Source organism: Budorcas taxicolor, chromosome 5, assembly GCF_023091745.1.
Source record: "Budorcas taxicolor isolate Tak-1 chromosome 5, Takin1.1, whole genome shotgun sequence".
Classification (NCBI taxonomy): Eukaryota; Metazoa; Chordata; class Mammalia; order Artiodactyla; family Bovidae; genus Budorcas; species Budorcas taxicolor.
The window spans coordinates 72,386,216-72,395,775 of NC_068914.1; the positions used below are offsets into that span (position 1 = coordinate 72,386,216).

Consider the following 9,560-nt stretch of genomic DNA (forward strand, 5'->3'; position numbering starts at 1 on the left):
AATAGGTGTGTCTGAGATTAGTTCACTGTGAAGGTTGCAGGCATGGAGAGTTTCTGCTAACTACCCAAGCTCATAAATGCTTCCAAGTGGCTTTTTTCACTTTTATGGGACCAATCCTCAGATCCCCACACACATAAAAGGGGTGAGAGGGATCCACTAGCCCCAGAGGACTCCCAGCCCCAGCTCTCCCCGCTCTGCAGTCGCCACTTTGCTCTTGCCCAGGACACCATCATGTCTTGCCGCTCCTACAGAGTCAGCTCTGGTCGCTGTGTGGGCAACTTCAGCTCTTGCTCAGCAGTGACCCCTCAGAACCTGAACCGCTTCCGGGTCAGCTCTGTCTCCTGCAGGAGTGGGCCCAGCTTCCGGGGTCTTAGCAGCTTTGGCAGTCGGAGCGTCATCAGCTTTGGATCGTGCTCACCCCGGATAGCAGCTGTGTGCCCTCGACCCACCTACTATGGAGTTGGCTTCGGTGATGGGAGTGGTGCTGGTCTAGGGTTTGGGGCTGGCAGTTGTGTTGGCCTGGGGTTTAGAGCCAGAAGTGGTCTCGGCTATGGCTTCTGCAGCCCTGGCTTTGGCTACCGAGTTGGAGGAATTGGAGGACCAGCAGCCCCATCCATCACAGCAGTGACTGTTAACCAGAGCCTGCTGACCCCGCTCAACCTGGAGATTGATCCCAATGCCCAGAGAGTGAAGAGGGATGAAAAAGAGCAAATCAAGACCCTCAACAACAAATTTGCCTCCTTCATCGACAAGGTACTTGAGATAGCTCAGCCTCTGGGTCTGGGATGATGAGAGCTAAATGCACTGGGGTGTACTTTCACTCAGGAAGAACTGATCTAGACCCAGGACACAGATCTTGACCCCACATCCTTTGGGATCAACCAAAGGCATGCAGTATGATTTCTGGGTCGCTCTTCTGCAGAGCAAGGATGAGCCTGAGGAAGCACTACATGGAGGGAGAAATTGACAGTGGTGGTGGAATATCCAGCCACTGACTGGATGCCTAAAGGGATCTGAACAACCTAGTCATTTAGAAATATCTTCCAAACAGGTTAGAAACACGAACACCTCCACCAGGTGTTGGCTAGGACAGGTTTAAAAGATTTTGTCCTTTGATATCCTCATGCTCTCTTTGAAGTTTTCATGGTTTCTGAGGATGAGTGGCCACACCTGTTCAGGCTTAAAGAAATGGAGAATGGAGTTGAGTAATTAGTACAAAATTTATACAAAACAGGAATTCATACCCCTCCCCGCAAGGGGGATATCTAGATTCAGCCAAGTCGCCTAGATTGAGGGAAACAGTAGGGAATGATCACTGGTGGTCACTGATCTTCAGGTTGATAAGAGGAACAAAGAGGTGGAACTGACATCCCAGAAGCGGGGATTCATGTCTCCATGAAGTGGGGATTCTCTGATTGTGCCTGAGACTGTAAACTCACCTCTGTGAGCTTCATTTCATGTGAAATGAGGGGTTGGAGCAAATGGTCTCTACATTCTCCTCCAGCTCTGTAAGTCTCAGTTGATGGAATATCTGGGGTGATGAGTATGACCTACGACCTGAAAGTTCCCACCTCCTAAAGCCACATCCCAGCCCAAAAGTACTTTACTCTGTTCTTCATTCCCTGCCAGAGATAACTGACATTGGTTTTCAGATGTAGGCCAACTCGGCTCAGGTGGAATCGATTTCTGCATTCCCGGTGAGTTGGCCCTCCCCTCTCTCAGAGTGTTAAAGGGGAAATGGTTGAAGATTTTGGTTTCAAAGCTTCTGTTTGTAGCTCAGCCTGGCTGAGTGTGAGGAAGAGTCCCAGACCTGCTCTGCCAGATTCTTCTGAGTTAGAACGACTGAAAGTCAAACAAAAAAGGGAACAGTGGTCACCACGAGGTTGTCACCTCTGACCATCTGAGCAACTAGTCCACACACGGGTGATCATATTGAACATTCAATTGCCATGTATTTGCCTCTGTGGATTTAGGTGCGGTTCCTAGAACAGCAGAATAAGCTCCTAGAGACGAAGTGGAACTTCCTCCAAGAGCAGAAATGTGCCAAGAGCAACCTGGAGCCCCTCTTCGAGAACTACGTCACCAACCTACGCAGGCAGCTGGATGTGGTGAACAGTGATCGGGCCCGGTTGGAGGCTGAGAGGAACAACATGCAGGATGTCCTTGAGGGTTTCAAGAAGAAGTGAGTGGCGTCTGGACCATATGGACCAAGGACGGGCATAGGGCTGGTCCCCAGTGCAGCAGCCAAGCTCAGATGGGAACCCCTGGAAGGATCAGAGTTGAATGCTGGTTTCAATTCCCAGCCTGGAGACAGGAGCAGGGCAGTGATATGTACAGGAGGGTGAGGCCCCCTGCAGGTCCTGAGGAATAGAGACCTGGGATTGGGCATAATCTGTCCCTAATCCTGCCTGTGCACATGGGTGAGTTGACCGCAGAAAAAAGGAAACCCTTGGTTCTGTAAACAATGCCCAGGTCCAGCCACAAGCAGGATGCTACTTCTTCTAAGGTCAAGTGCAGTGACCCTAAGGCATTTCCAGCAGAGAACCACAGCCAAGGTTCAGATTTTCAAGCCCTGCACCCAATTTGAGAAAGTAAAAGGGATTTGGAGAAACCAAGGGTCTAAAAGGTCTTAAAGATGGGGCAGAGTGGAGAACATGAGGATGGCAAGAGGGAGCCAGGCTCCTGGCTGGGGCAAGAGAGGTCATAAAAGGTGATAGCTGGTGAGCTGGGAGTAATCAGCTCTCAGTTCAGGGAGAGAACGCATCCTCTTCATCTTTATCACTCAGGTATGAAGAGGAAGTGGGTCTCCGGGCCAGTGCTGAGAATGAGTTCGTGGCTCTGAAGAAGGTAAGGAGAACAACAGGCCCAGGCAGACTTTCCCTCCAGACATGCAAATGTTTTCCACATCCCAGGACGCTGCCTGGGCAGCCCTGTGAATACTCACACACAGTGGACCCCCTAAGGTCACAACTGCTTCCCTTCGAAGTTCTTATTTGGTCTCCAATGACTTAGGGTCTTTATGAGAGGAGAGGTTTGAAGAGATGACATTTTAGGAGTCTTGGATTATCCAGATTCTTCTTGCCTCTAAATGAGCATCGAGAAAGGTCCAGCATCCCTGGGGGTTTTACGTTGTCCAAGGGAGAACAAGAGTCATTAAGCTGTATTTCCACCCCATGACTCTCCCACCTGTCCCACTTGGCCTGCCCCTGTGGAGATTGGTCTGATCTTCCCACCCATCTGCCAAGGTGGGGAGGCTAAACAGTACACAGATAATGAGCATTTTGTTCTTCTCTCTTTGATGCAGGATGTGGATACAGCGTTCTTAAGCAAGGCCGATCTAGAGGCCAATGTGGACGCCCTAACTCAGGAAATCGACTTCCTGAAAACGCTGTACACGGCGGTAAGGGCTCATCCCCTCTGAGCCATCCAAGGAGATCACTGTGTGGCCTGGACTCCCTGGGGAATTCACTGGACTAGTGTATTTGCTAATATTTGGTATCATGCATCTTTCTTCCCATCGAATCTATATTCCCTAAATGCTGATAAATAGACAAGTGGAGAAGGTAAGGGGAGCCTGACTCAGGTCTATGAATCAACTCCTTGTTGGCCAATCTACTGATGGCCAGGAAAGTTTTGGGTCTAGGCATGTCACTTCCTATCTTCTGATGAGAAGAGTCTGGAAAACTGACTTGCTGGGAGATGTAACATGTGTTACCTAATTAGTCAAATGAACTAGCTATCTTTTGCTTCATAAGGTCTTTTTGGTCTGGAATAGATCTAATTTCAGAACTGAATGTCTGGCTCTGAGTAGAAAGGCTGAAGAAATCTCCCTTTGAGGCCATAGCCTTGCAGACCAGTTCTCAGCCCTCTCCCATCCCCACTGCCAAGTCTCTTAAGGACTTGAGGTATAGGAACTCCTAGATCATCATTCTAAAATGTTGTCAGCTCTCAATGATCCACGACTGGCACAGTCACTGTGTGGCTAAACCAAAGAAAAGTTTAAGCTTTATCATGGTTCTTACTCCCCTCCACAAATCCCTAGGGCCCCCCCCCCCAGTTTTACTAGTCACTTAAACAAGTTAGGGTGTTGAAGGGATGTCTCCTAGTATACGACAAGGGTTTAAAGTCAAGCTGAAGCGGTTTGGAGTCACCTCCTCTTCTTTGCCCTCAGTTTGCATGATCTGCTCTGTTGCTTTGCCCTGAAGAAATAAGCAATGCTCTGTCTCCTGACTCCGAGTCCTGGGGACCCTGGGACAAAGCCCCTGCCACTGATGGGACCCACTGATGGGAGTCAGTCCATCTGTCTCACTTATCGTCCAACACAGGAAATCCAGTTACTACAGTCACACATCTCAGAGACATCAGTCATTGTGAAGATGGACAACAGCCGGGACCTGAATGTTGATGGGATCATCGCTGATATCAAAGCCCAGTATGAAGAAATCGCCAGACGCAGTCGGGCTGATGCGGAGGCCTGGTACCAGACCAAGGTGGGCAGGAGGGTGCTGGGGAAGGGGTGCAGGCAGCCCTGGGATGACAAAGATGACAAAGTGGGTTGTGATCTTGACCCAATCTTCGAATCATCCCTTTCTTCCACCAACCCCTAGTATGAGGAGATGCGAGTGACAGCTGGCCAGCACTGTGACAACCTGCGCAACACTCGGGATGAGATCAATGAGCTGAACCGGCTGATCCAGAGGCTGAAGGCAGAAATCGAGCATGCCAAGGCTCAGGTGGGCAAAGGAAAAAGAAAGACCCATAAGGAAGACAGGCAGAGCCCCAAGCTTTGGGGAGCCCAAGGTGGACAATGTGGGGGAGGCAACTGGGACCCAGAAACAGAGGGATGGGAAGAATTAGTCCAGGAAGACTTCCTGGAGGAGGAAAATGTGGAAGGAAAGAAGAGACTCTCTTAATCTCCGAAAACATAGAAGGAAAGCTCTTGGGCTCACTTAAAGGGGCAAGCAAGGCAAAAAGAATGGCTTTATTCTCTGGACCCCCTGGGTCTTAAAAGCAACAGAAATCAGTAAGTGCAAAATCAGTGAGGATGAAAATGGAAGAAAAGCAATGTTCCACTCCCTGGCGACATCAAACGACAGGATGACAAGCCCCTCCATGGGCTCCATTCCTGGCTTGGAACCAGGCTGTGTCCCCACAGACAGGGGGCAGTGTTTCTAGCCCAACCTGAGGATCCCCTAGTCCCTGCCAGAGCTCATCTGCAAACTTCCCTCCCCACAGCGCTGCAAGCTGGAGGCCGCCGTGGCTGAGGCTGAGCAGCAGGGAGAAGCTGCCCTCAGTGATGCCAAATGCAAGCTGGCGGAGCTGGAGGGTGCGCTGCAGCAAGCCAAGCAGGACATGGCGCGGCAGCTGAAGGACTACCAGGAGCTCATGAATGTCAAGCTGGCCCTGGACATCGAGATCGCTACCTACAGGCGCCTGCTCGAAGGCGAGGAGATCCGGTGAGTGCTCTCAGTGCAGCAATTGGAGGTCAGACTTCTGGCTTCTAGAAAGTCTAAGTGGGGGAAGGAACCAGGAACAATTTTCCCTACAAACCTCGTTGGATTGCCCTTGGCAGGGGTTTAGAAGATGGCTCTAGTTCTTGTGCCTCTAAGTGCAAGCTTGTAGACAGACTGCATCAAATCACAGAGAGTTCTGCTTGATTGGTTAGCTTGTTTAAAAAAAGAAAAAGAAGACATTCTCTCAAATATTTTGCTTCAATAGTTTTGGAGGGTTTAGGGACATTTAGTTTTGAAAACTCCCCGGATGCTTATGCAGACATGGGTGAGAACCACTGTCCACACAGCCAAAAAAGCCCTTTCATAGCAGGAAGGTTTTCAGAGAACATGGTTGTGAACTGACTTGCTTCTTTCTCTTTTCAGGATCTGTGAAGGTGTTGGACCAGTAGACATAGGTAAGACCGTTCAGTCTCTTCTTCTTCATACGTGTCTCCCCTAGGACCCTTCAAATTTCCTTTGAATTCAAGCCCACATTGAGGTCAGGAGCCCATGGCTGGACTGGCCATGACAGCCAGGGGAGCAGGGATCATCTGCCCCTTGGACTGAGAACATCCTTAGCTGACCTGGGTCTTAAGGCGTCCCCAGAGCCTGCCTCCCCAGAGCTAGACACAAAGGTTTGCAGAACCTGCTAGGTGGGAGAGGGCTCAAGAAGTCAGCCTTTTTGCCATCAGTGACCTTGTCCTTCAAGGGCAAAGACCAAGGAAGGAATGGAAAGGCTTGTGCAGGAAGTTCCCTCCTCTGCTGATGCCAGGGAATGGGACAAGGCTGAATGCAAGTCCCCTTGCAGCTGTTGCCAAAGCACTGGTTGTGCCCAAAGTACACAGGACCTGTGCTGGACACTGCAGGGAGGGACACAAAGAAGACAAGACCCAGACCCAGCACTCCAGATTTATAATATTCTTGAGATGAGTCCTATCCACTGTCAACCTAATCCTCAAAGCCCCAGGGGGAGAACGGCCTGGGCAACTCCCTTTTACTCGAAAAGAAAAAAATACGTGACTTGCCAGCAGTCACAAAGATAGTCAGGGGCACAGCCGGAATTCAAACCAAGACTTCTGATCCAAGAGTGCAAATATACACAGCTGTATATGCTAAACTGGGTGGGTCACTGATGGCAGGAAGGATTCTGGTGAGAGGAGAAGGCAGAAAGGGGGGCCCTCCACCAATGGGGGTTGAGTTAAGTAAGCTTAATCAGACTAGAGACCTGGGTCATGGAGGTGTGTCCAGTGGAGACTAGAGGGCTAGAGAGCACAGCCATTTACTGCGTCAGGAGGAACTGAAAATGGGCCCTCTTTAGGGGTGGGCAATGTGGGGATTGCCAAGTGGCAAGATGTAACTGGAAGAAGCCCTGTGGCTTTATTGTGGAGGCTACTGGATAATTCAGCTCACCAGCACCCTCACACAACCCAACCAGACTTTGGCCGTATATAAATAACAGTGGACTTAGCTGTATGCCAACACCTGGGAAACTGGCTGAACTCTCATTTTAGTCCAGACGTTTCATTTTAGTCAATTTAGTGACTCCACTAAAGTCAAAGTCCATTTGGACTTTAGTGGAGTCACAACCTTTGAGTCACCCAGGCAAAAGGACGGAAAAGTGGGTATTGACTACCTAGATAGCAGGAACCCCTGGGACCCAGGCCACTTCTGCCTGTCCTCTCCCCTCCCACAAAGGGAGCGTGGAGGGTGAGGCAGCCTCGCTGAGGGTTTCTTCCTCCTGCAGCGGTGAGTAGCTCCCGGGGTGGCCTGGTGTGTGGGCCCGAGTCCCTGTTCAGCAGCTCCAGCCTCTGCCGCGGCGGGGTCACCATCTCTGGAAGCAGCAGCAGCAGCAACATCCGGTCCAGCGGCTTCTGCAGCTCCAGCGGGGGCGGGGCCCGGGTCGTGGGCGGCGGGGACCTGCTGGGCGTCGGCTGCCGAGGGGGCTCGGTCCTGGTGGGCGAAGCCTGCGCTCCCAGCGTCCCCTGCCCGCTGCCCACCGAGGGCGGCTTCAGCAGCTGCAGCGGCGGCCGCAGCTCCACCGTCCGCTTCGTGTCCACCACCACCTCCCACCGGACCAAGTGCTGAGACCAAGCGCTGGCCAGCCACCGCTCTCAGAAGAACCATCTCCACGCCTTCTGCTTCTGTCCCCAGGGTGCCCTGAGTTGGGCTGGAGGGCGCTCTAGGTACCCCTCCAGCCGGGAAGCCACGGGCTGCTCTGTCTGGTCTCTGTCCTTTGGGGGAACTTTTTTTACATCTCTTAGTCACTCCATCCACAGGCCCCAAAGGACTGGCTTTCTCCCCAACTCCCAGTTTCCTAACTTTGGGTCACTCCTCACCACCCAGCCCAACAGCCTAAAGAAAGTACAAAAACCAATATGTTGGGGGAGAAATGGACCAGTTCAATGCCAGAAAGGATGTGCCTGGGCACCATCACCATCCTAACTTTGGATTAACTTCAGGAATGGAGAGCTGGCTGTCCACAGAGCAGGGGTCCTCAGCCCACCAGCCTCTGCTTCCCTCTCCTAACTTTCCCTGGCAGAAGGTTCTTTCCTCCTCTTTCTAACCCAGAAGGAGCCACGATCTTCAGTGGCCCAAGGGATCCCTGAGTCCCCAGAGATGGTTCTTCTCCAAGTGGCATCGGTCCTGGCTGCTTCTCTTCCTGGGGTGTTGGTTTAACCCCGGCATGCGAGTCCACGAGGTGGATGGGTGCTGGTGGAGAGGCGGGCCCTGCAACACTCCATGCCCCTGCTGGTGGTGTGAGGGAAGTCCAGCCTTCCACTGCAAGAGGGTTTATGTCTGAAAGCTCCAAGGAGGCCTGGGCTGGGGTGGGTGCCTGTTTGTACTGCTCTTTGTGTCGCTGGAATTTCAATAAACTTGCAAGCTAACATGTCTAGGACTCTGGCCTCTGTATACCAGTCATGCTGGGGGTGGGGGATCTTGCCTCCTAGATTCCACAAGCTCACTCCCCTGGGGACTTGCTAAGAGGCTGTGTCCTGGGACAGAGGACGTATAAGAAAAGAGCCCTCAGGCCCCTCCCTGGAGGGGCACATAGTTCAGCAAGGAAGATGAGACATACTGCAAAAGCTCTGAAAAAGAATGCCAAGCAGCCCACTTCTCTCCATGTGTTGCCCTCCACCCTCCTCCCACCAAGGCAAACCCTTCCATTTGTTCCCTAGGTCCCACCCCATCCCCAGTTCCTCTGGGATCATTGTAGGGGCCAAGAGACCCAGCCATGTTGTTAGAGGGTTGAAACTTTCAATCCACCCTCCCTGACCTCCAGGAAAGGGAGCGGGGTTGGAGGTTGAATCAGTCAATCATGATTTATGTAATGAAGCCTCCATAAAAACTCCAAAAGGACTGGGGGTTCCAAGAGTTTCCAGGTTGGTGAACATGTGGAGATATGGGGGGGTAGGCGGTGTGTGCCTGGTGAGAACATGGAAGCCCCCAGGCCCTTTCCTCACACCTTGCCCTATACACCTCTCCCATCTGACTGTTCTTGAGTTTTATCCTTTCATAATAAACTGGCAATCTATTAAGTAAAATGTTCCTCTGAGCTCTGTGAGCCACTCTAGCAAAGTAATCAAACCCAAGGAGAGATTTTGAAACTTTCAATCTATAGCCAGTTGGTCAGAAGTCTGGGCGATAACCTGGGTTTGCAACTAGGATCTAAAGCGGAGTTGGGGTGGACAGTCTTGTAGGACTGAACCCTTGACCTGTGGAATCTGATGCTGTCTCCAGGTAGACGTGTCAGAATTGAGTTGAATTGTGGGACACCCAGCTGCTTATTGGTACAAGAAACACACATGCACACACATTGGAACTGTGACTAGAACTCTTAGTGTGTGTCTTGTGCAACAGCAGAGGATCCCACACCATAGTAAGTCTCCACACTTGGTTTAATGACTATTCTCATCATCATTAAATTCTTAATAGTTTTAACAAGGGGTTCTGCATTTTTATTTTACATTAAGCCCCATAAACTGCATAGCCAGTCCTACCTGAATAGCTCTATTTCTACTAAGGGAATTGAATGTGCAGTTTAAAATCTTCCTACAAAGAAAAGTTCAG

At 51.1% G+C, this 9,560-nt stretch overlaps 1 protein-coding gene across 1 annotated transcript; it reads left to right on the forward strand.

Annotated features, from left to right (window-relative positions):
* The first annotated feature begins 231 nt into the window (after nt 1–231).
* KRT84 (keratin 84) lies at nt 232–7,577 on the forward strand. Its single transcript, XM_052640067.1, has 9 exons — nt 232–753; nt 1,974–2,182; nt 2,787–2,847; nt 3,305–3,400; nt 4,326–4,490; nt 4,608–4,733; nt 5,236–5,456; nt 5,877–5,908; nt 7,237–7,577. Exons 1-9 carry the CDS (start codon nt 232–234, stop codon nt 7,575–7,577), a joined length of 1,773 nt encoding a protein of 590 aa, XP_052496027.1.
* The last annotated feature ends 1,983 nt before the right edge of the window (nt 7,578–9,560 follow it).

Coding starts and splice junctions, on each gene's coding strand:
- KRT84 (XM_052640067.1), top strand. CDS start 232: ATGTCTTGCCGCTCCTACAGAGTCAGCTCTGGTCGCTGTGTGGGCAAC. Junction 3,401..4,325: donor TGAAAACGCTGTACACGGCG/GTAAGGGCTCAT, acceptor CGTCCAACACAG/GAAATCCAGTTACTACAGTC. Junction 5,457..5,876: donor CTCGAAGGCGAGGAGATCCG/GTGAGTGCTCTC, acceptor TTCTCTTTTCAG/GATCTGTGAAGGTGTTGGAC.